Raw genomic sequence first — 15,642 nt, 5'->3', positions numbered from 1 at the left:
AGTACAAAGATTTCAGTCCTTTTGCTTCGTCCTTTCAGCTAAGCCAAAAGAGAAAAAAGAAGAGAGGAGAGGAGAAAAAAGAAGAGAGGAGAGGAGAAAAAAGAAGAGAGGAGAGGAGAAAAAAGAAGAGAGGAGAGGAGAGGAGAGGAGAAAAAAGAAGAGAGGAGAGGAGAGGAGAGGAGAAAAAAGAAGAGAGGAGAGGAGAGGAGAGGAGAGGAGAAAAAAGAAGAGAGGAGAGGAGAGGAGAGGAGAGGAGAAAAAAGAAGAGAGGAGAGGAGAGGAGAGGAGAGGAGAAAAAAGAAGAGAGGAGAGGAGAGGAGAGGAGAGGAGAAAAAAGAAGAGAGGAGAGGAGAGGAGAGGAGAGGAGAGGAGAAAAAAGAAGAGAGGAGAGGAGAGGAGAGGAGAGGAGAGGAGAGGAGAAAAAAGAAGAGAGGAGAGGAGAGGAGAGGAGAGGAGAAAAAAGAAGAGAGGAGAGGAGAGGAGAGGAGAGGAGAGGAGAGGAGAAAAAAGAAGAGAGGAGAGGAGAGGAGAGGAGAGGAGAAAAAAGAAGAGAGGAGAGGAGAGAAAAAAAGCTACAGACCTCAGAATTTCAGAACTTTTAAAGTCAAAGATTAACATAGTCAGACCTCTGTGTTTGTCATTCAGAATGAAACTGATAAGAACAGAGAAAGGGTACTCCTGAAATGACAAATGTTGTTCCAGCTCAGCAGCTGCTTAGTAGTGAAATAGATATGCATATTTGGGTATGTCTAAAATGGAATTTTCTCAGAATTTCTAATCTGTTTGCAGTTTGAAAGATTTACATTTGGAGCATAAAACTCAAATTTCAGAAAGAACACAAAATCGGAAACTGAGAATACTCCTCTTTCAGCAAGCTTTATTGCTAATGGAAGAAAAACTCACATGATACTTCTGATACATTGTGTTGGCTTGCCAATGGTGACTTCTTAATTAGGAATGAAAAACTATAGTACTTTAAGTCATACCTTAAACATGAGAATGAAAACTCATTAACTGAGATTAACTCATTTAAAACAAGGTCATAATTGGACTAGAGTCAAGGATTCTTTTTATTCTTCTCCCTTCATTTTTTACCAAAGACTGGAGCCTAACTGTGGAACAGAGTCCTGCCTGAGAATGGGGTGACTCTTCTCTCCCCAAAAATATAGATACAAAAGAAGAAGAGGCAGGGAGAAGGAGGCAGAACTGATTCAGTTTGAAAAGCACCTATTAGGGGAAAGCCTGAAGTTGTGAAGATGATTTTTATTTTAATTTTTAAGACAAATGAATGTTAACTGTGCTGAACTAAAGGTACTAGTCCTTCCTTTTCCCACAGTCTGGTATCTCCATGAACAAAATACACCAACATGGGTCACCAGGAAGTCTCTGTGTTTTTTGGGATATTCTGTAAATGATATTGAGAGATCAGAGTTTCCCCTCCACTCAATCTCTTACCCCAACAACAGTCTCAAGCTAGGTGGTTCAGTGCTTTAGATACTGTTAACCTGAAACACAAGAATCCGAAGCTTATTTTTCCACAGGCTATTTCATTTCATGACTTGTACTACTGACTGAATCCTCTCACCAAAGACATCCTGTCTCCTTATAAAATGTTGTCTAGTCAGTTATCCATTCTGGGCTGCTACCTGTCCTCTTCCTGCCTTTTAAATGCATCATGAAGCGACCTGAGTGGCTGAATTGGCACCAAATGCCCAGCTTTCACTGTCTGAGTAGATACTGCACTCAGGAAACAGTTTCCACTTAGAAGCAGTCAGCAAATGGTCTTAGCAAGCCCACAAGTCCAGACTTTAATGACTCCTGGAACTTTATATTTCACAGAGTTTGGTCCACAAAATGAAAGTTTATTGTTTTAAATATATATGTCCTTGAACCCTCTTACCAAATACCTGGAAAGTACACGTATACCTCACTGTAAACAGGGATGTAACAGAGAAATCCATCCTCTTCTTCACTAACTGAACTATGACAGTACCTGCCACGCTGTAAGACAAGAAGTGCACATAAGGTGTCCACAAGGCTCTATCTTCACATCCTTGTCATTCTCTGCACAGATTTTACACAGCTGAAAAGTGGAACCCATTTCACAGTACAATTCATACTGCTCCTGTAACAAAAGAAAGTAAAGTGATTATTTCTTTACTATGATTTGTGCACAAATAATATACTTAAGCACCAGTTGTGACAAGCATTTTCTGAGTCTCATTTTCCAACCCAGTCTACTTATTAGTCAAGGAAACTATTGCTACTGATCTACTTAAAACCACACCAAGATTACTGAAACAGCTTACTTTTTTTGCTTCTTCAAACCTATGATATACTACAATACATGCTACAAAAAAGGTTTAAAATATCTGTGCCTATTAGGTTTTCTGCAGACTTCTCACATGTAACTACTATGCAAGGCATACATCCTGCTTTTCCTTGGTTGCAGTTAAGAGGAAGATAACGAACTCATGGCTATAGGTGAGAAATTAAGTGATGAATGGGAACAAAACCTGGACTTCAATTTTCTAGGAATAGGTTTAGTACTAATAAAAGTTGTTGGATTGAAAACTGACCAGAAAGAGGGCTTTCTACCTATAGCAAGGATTTAGTATAGCAGTATCATTAACTGAAGTAAACAACCCTTGTGAAGGAAGTATGGCAAGAATACCCGCCAGGATAACGTGGCAACAGCTATGCACAGATCATTCGGTACTTTGTATCCTACAAATAGTCCTTACAAGACTGACAGAAAGGTATAAGAACACCCTTAGGAGGAATAAATAATAGATGACATTTGAGTCCAGTTTTCTAGAATTAGGTATTTTGGGGGAACTGGCAATCAAATGCATTTGTGTAGAAAGCAAGCTTTTTTAGCCTTGAAAAACCAAATTTTGAAAGCTTAAAATAAGTAGAATCCAGGTCATGGGAAAATAAGTAGTTACCGCTGAGTAAATGGAGGGGAGATGAGGCTAAGAAAAAGAGAAAATAAGAGAGACAGCTCATATCTGCAGCTGTAGTATGTACTAAAGATGCTTATGGTGGAGCTCTCGCAAAGAATCCATCTGCAGCAATCTAGCCCTGCAGCCACTTTTACACCATCTTTTCACAGTTTAAGCAACTCTAGTGACAGCTTTAAACTACTGCAGTTCTATATTATTTAAGGCAGCATTCACATAGTTCAGACTGTTGAATTATCATCAGAATTATCTAATGGTGTCCTCATAACTACAAGTTCAGAAGCAACTGGATTCATTCAGTGAATTCAAAATACAGCATGAATGTCTTGTGTAGAACAAGGTAATCACTGAAAACGTCTAAACTGCTTTCCCTTTCCTTGAGGAAATGTGAGGCTATGGGGCTAGAAAATTGTATATGCAACACAAATATCTGACACCTCTGCATTACTCTCTCACTACTATTTTAAGACTGGAGAGAAAAGAGGGAAGTCAGATAAGTGGAATTACTCAGACTTTCTTCAGGTAATTGTTTTTAGGAATTATTTTACTTAGGAAACAGATATATTCATAAGGGTATTCCTGATAATACCATAGGTGGTAATGAATACTTATTTTCTAAAATATTTCGGGAAGTGGAATACACATAGAACACTCAGAATTAGAGAGGATTCAGCAAGTCATCCAGTCTGCTCTGAAGAAATGGAAGACCATCTGAAACAGTAAAGCTTGTATTTAGTCTGATGTCTTTCCTTGAACATATGCTCAAATTTTCCAGATACTTTTGTCAGGAAAAATGTTCTACACAGTATACCTTAACCTTCTAGTGTTAAATTCAGCAGCATTTTTAATCAAGCACTTGTCTTGTGGTGGCTACTTCCCATTACTTGAGTATCAAACATCTGCACATTGGTTTATCACATCACCCCTTAACAAGACTACAAGCACATTTAGATATTTTCACTTTCTCTGCCAAGCGACTCCCTTTAAGCACTTAACTTCTTCTGCTTTTCCCTGATCTCTCCTTTAATTTGCACAATAGACAAAGGAGAACGGAAAGAGACTCTGGAACTGGTATCTTTGTGATATATGGACTACACTTTTCCTCCTGGACCTGTCAAAAAACTAGCATTCTTATTCAGGCTTCAAAACTATCATTTGATCTTGATTTTATTTCTGTATACCCAACTGCTCCTAGCAAGAAAACACCAAGCTACATAAACCTGTACCAGAAAAAATATCAGAAATATCAGAAAAATCTTTAACAACCATTAACACATTTCTCACTTGGAAGAGGTTTAGAATAAACAAACCTTTCCAAGCCATGCTAACTGCATCACCATCACCTCTGGAGTTTAAAGGATTATTATCCTGTTCTTCATTTAAGCCCTTCTATCAGCAACATATTTGCACTCTTATGAATTTACTTCTCACATTTTAATAAAAGCATATTATCACTGTTAGATGAGATACTAAGAAAAGTGAAGATTACAAAATAACTGGCAAACTCTGCATCATACCTGTGTGACTTTTATGTGATCGTGTGGTGTGGGTTCACATAGTCCTGTCAAATCAGGATTATAACTTCGTCCGTCTGGGAACAGATAGCTGCAGCACAAGAAGACTGTTATAAATATGCACATTTCTTTAGCTTTATTAGCTAAATAATACCTATGAAATTTCAAAGGGGTAGAATAAGTTACAGTACACATTAGCTAAAATGCATCATCTTTCCTCAGCCCCCTCTCTTACTTTTTGGGTGCAACTGAATCGCTGCATATGCATTTTGACACATTTGCGTGTACCTGTATTATGATATATATAATATTACACATGTGTATATCTCTGTGTATTATGACATAAATCTACATATATTTATGACAAGCATTACACTGAGAATCCAAGATGCAGACTGGACCTTAAGCAAGAACCAATTCAATCCTGTGGGAAATAAATAATAAGTTAAATGATATTACAGAGAGTCTAAGTTGTTCTATATTCAGATTTATGTTACCTTTAACTTGGAAAAAGTTTCTTTAAAGTCATGTTAAGTCACACTGTCAGAAAGCTATATTTACGCAGGGTAGAAAAACTTCACCCTGTAATAAATATTCTCATCTCTAATTGTTCTTTGCTCAGTTTTTGTCAAGTAGAAACACCACCATTATAAGTATGTCTTTATTACAGGTATGAAAACATTATATTTGGAAAAAAATTTCTGGACTTCGCAGGACTGAGAAAAATTGAAAGATTGTAAAGGGTTTCTTAGTCTTTTTGTGAGGATTGATCAATTCCCCCCCCCATTTTGTTTTCTTTCATTATGATCACATGAATATAGAAACATAGAATCATAGAATTATTTAGGTTGGAAAAGACCTTTAAAATCATCAAGTCCAACCATTAACCTAGCACTGCCAAGTCCATCACTAAACCATGTCCCTAAGCACCACGTCTACACATCTTTTAAATACCTCCAGGGATAGTGACTCCAGCACTTCCCTGGGCAGCCTGTTCCAGTGCTTGACAACCCTTTCAGTGAAGAAATTTTTCCTAATATCCAATCTAAGCCTCCCCTGGCACAACTTGAGGCCATTCCCTCTCGTCCTATCGCTAGTAACTTGGGAGAAGAGTCCGACCCCCACCTTGCTACAACCTCCTTTCAGGTAGTTGTAGAGAGCGATAAGGTCTCCCCTCAGCCTCCTCTTCTGCAGCCTAAACCACCCCAGTTCCCTCAGTCACTCTTCATAAGACTTGTGCTCTAGACCCTTTACCAGCTTGGTTCCCCTTCTTTGGACTTGTTCTAGCACCTCAACATCGTTCTTGAAGTGAGGGACCCAAAACTGAACACTGCTTTTTGTGTCAAGGTTCCCAGTAAAAAGATTCTGACACCAAAAATGTATCTGCTACTTCAGCCCACCTCGTAAAAATGTACTATTACTCCCTATAAACTTAGATCCTCTTATAATTATTAATCTTTTCAGTAAACTATTAGAACCTGGAAAATGTTCTGGCTGCACAATACATAAAAAAGCAATTACGTAGCTTTCAAATCATTGTCCAGAGCTAGACACATGAGTAACTGACAGTAGTAATTGTTCAATAAGCTTAAATGCATTTGGAAGTCCTGGCAGGTGCAGGGGGTAAGGAAGGAAGGAATCAATGTGACAGCTGCCCAATTTTATCTTCTTCTGGAATTCATCTGCTATGAGATACGGCTTTGGTTAACAGAATTACCTGGAAACAAGTGTTTTCCAAATGAATAAAAGGGATGGTCCTTAAACTCCAAAGGAATGCTAAACACTCTATCCAGAATCTCTGTATTAAAGATCTTTAATAACTACCCATAGAAGCATTAGAAGAACAAGGAAATCAGGGTTTCATACATACGGTGACTATAGGAATTTGTACTTACAATCCTTCCCGGCTGCCATCAATCAAAGCTTGAAACAGAGGCTTATTGTGAGGTATGGTCTGTAATATGTTCCCGTCGCCAGTCACATATCCAATGGCCCACTGTCCCAGGCGAGTGCAACTCAGTCTGAAAATGTAGCTTGATAAAAACAGGATGAATAAAATGTCAGTGTTAATCAGAGTTCAGCAAAACAAGTGAACAGAGCAGGGATGGCCTCTGGTTAAGACATTAAATTAGGTCTCTGAAGATTTGGGTCAGATTCCCAATTCTGCCACGTGTTTTTTGTATCTCCATAAATAAACCTGCATCTTTTGCGCTGTCAGTTCCTCATGGGCAGAAATAAGATAACAGTATCACCCTACCCACAACTTTTCATTTGCTTGCTTTTTAGTTCTCAAAGTGAAAGCTGCACATTCACTGCGAATAGTCCTATTGTGTACATTTAGACATGCCCATAAACCTTTTAGAAGAACAGTGTATTATATTCTCAAATCTCCATAACTACAACATACACCTTTTGTGCATACACACATATTCAGATGCAACAGAAATGTGGGATATAACACACTACAGGACTACTCTCCGAGCTTCTCCTGCAAAAAGGAGAGTGAGTCTTTATTTAGTGGAAACATGTCCTCCTGAACAGAAGGAAATATGGTTTGTGATGGTAAGCCCAAGATCACCTGTCAAAAGTAAGTATCAGTCAACAGTCAGCCTAAGTCGGTTGATTACCATCGTGCCTAGTCTCAAGAGTTAGTAATGAGCTGCATGTATTTTTCTGATTTAGAGGCTTGGACAAGCATTGTGGTCAAATTTTGAACTGGTATCCAGTGGAAAATTCATCAGAGACATTTCACACTGAAAGGCAAATGACGAATAATGAAAACTGCTCTACTAGCAATGCTAATTTTGTGTGTACCAGAGGAGGTGAACAGAAGAAATATCACTTTTACTTCAGAAAATACCAGATAATACCAAGCCAACTGGACTTAAATTTAAATACTTTTGTGTGTTACAGGTGATAGCTGGGAGCATACATAATGTAGACAAAGAGCACAGTAGGAGAAAAAGGAAGATTATGGGCAACAATATTGGGCATGTTTAGTTCTTACTAAAAACTCTAGTTCCTTTAATGTCAGACACCATCTCATATGCAAAAAACTCATTCAGAAACGCATCCCACAGTGAAATACCACAAACTCAATTTTTTATTATAGAGCAGCTTTTCTTAATTATACATCAATATTTTATTTCCTTCCAAACCATTTAAAATGAGAAATCTTAGCCTCCCTGAAGTTTGGCAAAGCTCTAACAACCTTCAATAGGGCCAACATTACATTGAAGTAGTAACTATTCATTTGAACAGAATCTTGTAATTTCCAGGATGTTTTACAGAGATTAAAGAAGCAATTTCACTTCATATCTCCTCTTCCACATTCCAGCATTTCACCTAAGCAATTCAGAAAGTCATTTCCTGATACGTAATAGAAAGTTATCTTGAAACTAACTCTATTTACAAGGAACATAAAGGCAACTTTGGGTAATTTCTCGATTACTTTTATAATCACAGAATCAGAATCATTAATAGCAAAAACACTAAGTATAGCAACCACTCTCAAAATCAACCTAGTTATCCGATTCCTGTAGTAGTGTTCATGAGTACCAAGGTAAAAATCAATGTTGTTATACTGGAAACACAAGATTCTTGTATACAGGCACTTGACCAGTCATACTTTACAAGATACAGTATATTGTTTGCTAAAAATCAAAATAAACCAAATACAGAATATGGGTGTAACTGTTGCTAGACTTCTCTAACAAGTTTCAAAATGATGCTTTTTTAACTATGTATACATGCCACCCTGCAGCAAAGGCAGACAGCTAAACATTAGGGAAAAAAGCTTCATAACTGAAAGGTAAAAGTAGCAACACAGAAGTTAACTAATATAGGAGTAAATCCATTAATGAATTTCTATTCCTCCAATCTGAGTGAAGAAAACAATAGGACAACAGAAGTTGCCAGAAGAACAGCACAGTACTGTTTAAATGGTAAAAAGTTCAGTTTGAATAATTCAGTATGTATAGCACTACATAGAAATTATTTAAAAACCTCTACACATTATTATATTTAATCTGACAGATTCCTTTTCTAGATGCAGAGTTTGTGATATAGAATCGTTACTGGCAAAGACAAAAAAATATATGAACATGGAAGGAACACATAAATTATGAATTTAATCAGTGTTTAAGTGTATTACCATGAAAGATGTTCAGATGACTTTTACTCTCCTGTTAAGCAACAATTCAATGCAAATTTTGAAAAGCAAATTATATTTTCAAATCTGCTTTTCAGGAATGCATTGCTTGTTGTCCTGAATACAGAAGAAAGGAAAAGCAACATAATTTCTGTTTTTCTTCTGCTCATTTGCAGTTTAGACTTTCATGTGCTAATATCTGTTTGTTTCATACCACTGTAGAAGAATTATGGCGTAAATAACAAATCATGGTTACAAAATTCCTATGTCTTAAAATTTAAAAGGTCAGCATTTCTGAACGCATTTTTGGAGTTCTGAGCTTTAGTATTAAACTATTTTTAAAAGTACAAAATAAATAAAATTACAAGTATGAAAAAACCCTACTATTTCTCTGATTCACTGTTAGGAAAAAAAAAGCCCAAAACTCACTCCTTCAATATTGCAGTGAGTGTAAGTATCACGCAATATAGAAGTATGAACCTAGAATAATTATGTAGCTTCTGAGACAGCAAGTTTATTTGGAAAGCAATAAATCATCAAAACCTCTCACCTCCCAGGCTTAGTGCTGTATTTTTGCAATCTTGCTTTCACTTCATCATATGTCAGGAACGCCATATATCCAGGATGCGTCACAGCTAAGAAGTTCCAATTCCTTAAGATTGAACCCCATGGCTAAAAAGAGAAGACAAATTAAACAGATGCAGCCAGGTAGTTACATATTTCTAATAAAACTCAATACAATTTGTCAGAAACACCTACAGTGTTTTAGCTTCACCTAAAAATTATGCACTTTTGGTTAAGGTTTAAACAGTACAAAAGGCTGTCCTGAATACCCAGCTTTGCTACAAGGGTTCCTTTAAAAGAATTATTCCAAGCACATCAAGTGTAAATTTTTGGATAAAGACTTTGAACACCATGAATTTAAGGGGTCTCCTATTAAACTACATAAAATATTAAACATGATGTTTAGTTAGAACCTGGAGAGTATGGCTCCACGATGGTTTAATAAAAACAAAATTAAGCCTATTTTGAGAGGTCCTGAGGCACTTTCATAGTTAATGATAAGTAACACTAACAAATGAAGCCTAATAACACCACTAATTTGAGCTCTTGTTCCTTTTCTTAAGCTCTACTTCTTGATTTCTTCAGTTACCGTAACAGCATTACAGCCTGCTGTGGTTTAACCCCAGCCGGCAACTAAGCACCACACAGCCGCTCGGTGGGACAGTTCCTCCACAGCAGAAGAGGTTTTTTTCGGAAAGAGAAGAAAATATTATTTCCTCCCTGTCTTGGTTGTAGAGAAACTGTCCCGGGAGGTCCAGACAAGCAGTTATCCAAAGATCCATACGACATCCAGTGCACACAACCCATGTGCCAGAACCCCAGCCGGCAAACTCAGCCCCACGCAGCCACTCACTCACTCCCCCCCCGGTGGAATGGGGGACGGAATCAGAAAGGTAAAAGTAAGAAAACTTGTTGGTTGAGATAAAGACAGTTTAACAGGGAAAGCAAAAGCCAGGCACACAAGTAAAGCAAAACAGGGAATTCATTCAACAGTTCCCACGGGAGGCAGGTGTTCAGCCGTCTCCAGAAAAACAGGGCTCCATCACACGTAACGGTTACTTGGGAAGACAAAATGCCATCACTCTGAACATCCCCCACTTCCTTCTTCTTCCCCCAGCTTTATATTCTGATATATGGTGTAGGATATCCCTTTGCTCAGTTGGGGTCAGCTGTCCTAGCTGTGTCCCCTCCCAACTCCTGGTGCACCCCCAGCCTGCTCGCTGGTGGGGTGGGGTGAGAGGCAGAAAAGACCTTCACCCTGTGTAAGCGCTGCTCAGCAGCAACGAAAACATTCCTGTGTTAACAACACTGTTTCCAGCACAAATCCAAAACACAGCCCTACACTAGCTACTATGAAGAAAATAAATTCTGTCCCAACCAAAACCAGCGGACAGCCAGAAAATAAAATAAATATTGACAGCACTTCATCACAGTCTTTGCTGACCGGAATAGCAAACCCTTCAGAAAACTCAGTGAAACATGCCTGATATGCTATCACTTCGAAGAATACAGAACAGTCCTTTACTGTAAATGAAGGATGATTTTTAAGTAGTGGATTAATACAAATATGTTGTGTCCATTGCCAGCATTTGGAGAGACAAGAAACTGCCTCTCAATGGTTTGGAAATTTTTTAATGCATTTGTCAAAGGATCAAGGCAGGTGAAGTTAAGCAACCCAAGAGAAGAGACTTGTGTTCTTGTGTGCCCTGCAGATTCCCTTTAAAAGGACTTCTAAGGGATAGTAAGGCAGGGATGAAATGCCTGTGTGACATATCTGAGCAGAGTATCCTAACAGTTCTGGTTGAGATTATGATACATTTCCCAGGCAAACACTAACCACTACTTAACGTGGATGACCACCTGTTTTATTTCAAAATTAATACCTCTTCAAATCAGACATATGAAAGTAAGGTTTCAGCACAGAGGCCATAAGAAATCCCAAGTGTTCAAATTTGTACAAAAGAAAGTGAGGGGGGTGGAAAAAAATCACAGTCCTAGATGCAACACTGCATCTTGGCAGCTCCTCTCTACACCCTCAAAGATGGATGCCATGAGGGTTCATCACATGAAAAATTTTAGTTGCCCTAACTAGAGAGAAAAGGGAGTTGGCTCTTCCCCTTTCACCACACCAACACTGGCACTTCCTTCACAAAAAAACAATGTTCCTTCTCTTGTTACTCAAGTGCATGCATATAAAAGCAAAAAAACATGATCAAACACTTAGTGCTTTGACGTTTTGTTGGACCGTGGTAATATAAAGGCTTGCGACAGTACATTATAAAAGAAATTCAAGTAGCGTGCAAATTCCTTGGTTAATCACAACCATCAAGCTTCTAAATTGACAGTAGACAATATCTTCCTCAAATGCTTAGACGCTGTAGAGAGTATCACACACTACTGCTATTCCTAGAAAATGATGTGACAGTATGACTGAAAAATCAAAGGGCATAAACTCATAGCTTGCCTCATGCACACAAACAGAGTATTACAAAAGCAGAAACGTCAAATGGGAAGAGATTTGTACACCTTCTCTTCTATGGAAAAAAATTTACATAAAAGGACAACTTAACTGAACGTTTTAAGAGTGACAAGAATGACTTTCCTTTCCTTCAAAGCAACTACATATTCTGCCATGCTAACTTCATCTCTGGTCAGAGAGCACAGCACTTAAAGCTGTGCATTCATACAGCGGGGAGGCAGGGGGAGCAACTTCATTTCTACAGGATCTCTACAAAAAGTAGCCTTGTTTTCTTCTGTGAATAATCATTATAAATGTAGCTTTTCTGAAACACAACCCACAGTTGGCAAAACAGTACTTTGATTACTTAAACAATTGGGATTTTCTCTCCGTGGGTGTATGCACACATAGTTATAGAAGCTGTTTAAAAACTAGAGATGTGAAACATAACCTCTGAGAGAGGTTCCCAGACCAAGTTTGGTGCCAGTTCACTGCAACAGTTACGCAGCTATTGCACCAGCTGGTAATCGGTTTGGCAAAAATTCTCTCTGCTTCATTGTTAAATTAAAAGTTAAACCTAACCAGTCTTCTCTCCTTAGATGTATCAGTACTGCTGATCCCCTTTTCCTAGCAAAAGGCACTGTAATGAACCAAACCAGAAATGGCCTCACAAAGAAACTAATGCAAACAGATACTCATTGGCTTACAGAACAAGGAAAATAAATCGCATTTGAGGCTTCTGTCCTGAAGTTTAATACAATCTATAGGAAACCACATAGGGTCAGAACAAACTGTTACTTCTCAGACCACTGACTTCTCATTTAAGTTTATATTTGATGTACAGATTACAACAAAACAAAAACACCCAAACCCCTGTTATTTTTCACAAGCAGAACGATTGGGGGGGGGGGGGGGGGGGAATCCTACAGAAAGGAACCTTAAACAAACGCATTTCACGGTGATGTATATTGCAGTCAACAGGCCTCAGACGTTTTGCAGTCAAGTCTTGAGATGAAGATTTGGGCTCGATTACTAACCTGAACACCATATTAGTTTGCCAAATACTGGATAAAAGGGAGAAACCTTGACAGAGTAGAAAATGATTCCAAGGCAGCAACGTTCAGACAGGAGTGCTTGGTCACATCGAGGTCCACATAAAGGGCAATGCTTAAGGGGATTTTGCTAAAGCAGCATAAAGTACAATGATCTATATTCTCTAGTTTATTATTTCAAAGAGAACCCCAAAGTTTTGTTGAAACCTCCATAACCTGTGTGTATTTTAACAAGTGACCAATGTTTGTGGTTAAATTAAACAGAGATTACTTACACCATAACATTTTCAACTTTGATACAGTTTTGACTCAGAATGGAGAAGAGATGATGACCAAAATCAAAACTCTGTAAACTAAAACCATTAATCATCTCCTGCCAAATCTTAATATCAACTTTGTAATGGCACCCTTTCCCATAACAGTGAAACTAAGAAAGCTAAACAGAGATTATCACAGAATAACATGGAAGATGGAACAAACATAGGCCTGGGCTTTGACATAAAATTGGTATTTTGAACGTATCTCCAACAGGCTAAAGAATAATCACAGAATAATTTAGGCTGGAAAAGACCTTTAAGATCGTCGAGTCCAACTGTTAACCTATCACTGCCAAGTCCCCCACTAAACCATGTCCCTAAGAGCTTGGTAACACTTTCAGTGGAGAAATTTTTTCTAATATCCAATCTCAACCTCCTCCAGTGCGACTTGAGGCTGTGTGACAGCTTATCACTGTAGAGGGTAAGAAAGGAAACAATCAAATAAATGGTTGTATAACTCAGATTCCTATATACAAAATACCAGGGCATGGTTTAGGAGACATGGTAGTGTTGGGTTGACAGTTGGACTTGATGATCCTAGAAGACTTTTCCAACCTTAATGATACTATGATTCTATGATAAGAAATATTCAAAGTGACAAATTTTAAACTGATCAATACATCTAATATGGATGCAAACCAGCACAGCCTTCTATATTGACTGAAATACTTCAAGTACGTTCCGTAGAAGGGACACAAGGTTAACAGAAGCATGTAGCATACATACAAGCTTATCTCTGATAAATATTACCTATCAACAATAACACAGTTAATGCTATTCCCAAAGATAGCTCCTTATTGTAAATAAACAGCACAGCATTAATGACAAGAATAAGTTAATAAAGAAAAGAGTCAGGCCTACATTTAGCCTAAAAAAAAAAGTCATATGCAACTTTCCTTATGTGTTTGTAGAAACACTTCATATAAGTATATATAGATATAAAAGCACAATGAAACCACAAGTAAAACTTTGGTAAGTACCTGAAAGTCTACATATCTAGGAATGCATTTAAGAATAGTGAAAAATAAGTAAGCAGCAAACACAGAAATATTGTAATCATACTAAATATGTGCAGCAATGAAGAAGGTGTTGCTGGATGTTTTCGGTTTTTCAGATGTAGGTGTTGATGTCCTGAATATCTCCGAAGGACTAGAAAAACTGCACAATTTATTTTTTAATTCTAGTGTTTCAGTTACTTCAGTTTTTTTTTAAAAAAAAAAAACAAACCCCTTCAATGACCCATAGATACTTGCCTCAGGGCACTAAGCTTCTCAAATTCATACAAATATCTAAAATTTTCCAACCTTACCTGAAATAATCTAGTGAAGATATCAAATTCAAATATTGAAATGTAGTCATTGCAGGTCAAGTCAATAGTAGATTTAAGAGCCATTGCTTCCAAACCAGAGCTTATCTGATGAACTTCATGAAGGCACTGCCTGAACATTTTCCATGGCACTATAGTTCTGTGAAAGGAGTGGAAATAAATTTAGTAAAAACACGTATTTAAAATTTGATACCTTAATTAGACATCAGAACTGGACTTTTAAAGAAGTGGAACATTAATTTGGTTTCTCTACAGACCAAAAAAAAACCCCAAAGAATCAAGTTTTCTGAAAGCAGGCCAAGCAAATGAAAGAACAGTTTACCTTCCGTTAAACACGGTCAAACAATGTGTTATTTATTTTACAATGATAAATATTCAAGCTTCCTTAGGAGAACAACAAAAAGAACACTGCAGAAGCTGAAATATCCTGCTAAGCAGGTGTAGCAACCAACCTCACACCCTCTCAAAGATAAAGGACCAGCTCTGTGCTTGGTAAAGAACTTTCTTCACTGCCTCTCTTCTCAGAATGATAAGCATCAATTTAGTATCTAGTGCGATGACATTTTTTATAGCTAAAGGTCATAAACACTGGTCAAGTAATGTGAGAGCAATGAACCAGATACCACCAACAGTGGTCCAAGGCCTGTCATAGCCCATGACGGTTACAAGAATATTAGAAGACACATCATCTCAGATCTTTACCTTCACACATTCTGGCAGGACGGGGACTATTTTCAGACAGTAGTCAATGTGGGAGAAGGTGGGAAATCAGAATAGAAGGAAACTAAAATTATCCTCTCTAACACAAAGCCACGTTCTGTCAAATTCAGTTTCTATTTGTATAGTTATAGTTAATGCTAATTATTTATTTTGTCAAACAAGTGTTTGTATTTGGAATCTGACATAAGGCTGATCACTTGAAAGTGCTCTATTTTATCACTCTCAGAACTATGAGAAATTTTTCAATAAAAGCAATTCCTCTTCTCATGTCAATAGGGTCAAATCCAAGTTTTTCAAAGCCATAACACCTTCTCTTAAAAAAGTTCTGCCTCATATTGAGAGCAGATTATATGATATTTTAAAACCATTTTAATTAACCAAAATATAATCAACATATAACTATCAACCAATTTATAACTATTTTCAGGACCTAACAAAATCTCACACATTTATAGTAATATTTTGTTAATAACTGCTAAAACAAAAGACACAAGCCTCAAACTCACCGACAATTCTTGCCATTTTTATTAGTTCTCATTGCCTTGTTTTTATAAAAGCCAACATTATTTTATTCCAG

General features: G+C 37.5%; 1 protein-coding gene across 7 annotated transcripts in view; it reads right to left on the bottom strand.

Moving 5' to 3' along the window:
• CBLB (Cbl proto-oncogene B) overlaps nucleotides 1–15,642 on the bottom strand; it is a 136,244-nt gene that overhangs the window by 41,183 nt on the left and 79,419 nt on the right. For all 7 annotated transcript variants that reach the window (XM_075104534.1, XM_075104477.1, XM_075104516.1 and 4 more), the window contains exons 5-9: nucleotides 14,328–14,484; nucleotides 9,178–9,299; nucleotides 6,373–6,510; nucleotides 4,481–4,568; nucleotides 1,994–2,125 (exon numbers count right to left, since the gene is read on the bottom strand). In XM_075104534.1, the coding sequence (XP_074960635.1) occupies nucleotides 1,994–2,125; nucleotides 4,481–4,568; nucleotides 6,373–6,510; nucleotides 9,178–9,299; nucleotides 14,328–14,484 (637 nt within the window). The remainder of the gene's footprint in view (nucleotides 1–1,993; nucleotides 2,126–4,480; nucleotides 4,569–6,372; nucleotides 6,511–9,177; nucleotides 9,300–14,327; nucleotides 14,485–15,642) is intronic.

Source organism: Phalacrocorax aristotelis, chromosome 1 (genome assembly GCF_949628215.1).
Source record: "Phalacrocorax aristotelis chromosome 1, bGulAri2.1, whole genome shotgun sequence".
Lineage (NCBI taxonomy): Eukaryota > Metazoa > Chordata > Aves > Suliformes > Phalacrocoracidae > Phalacrocorax > Phalacrocorax aristotelis.
This window is presented reverse-complemented; position numbering and strand designations above follow the sequence as displayed.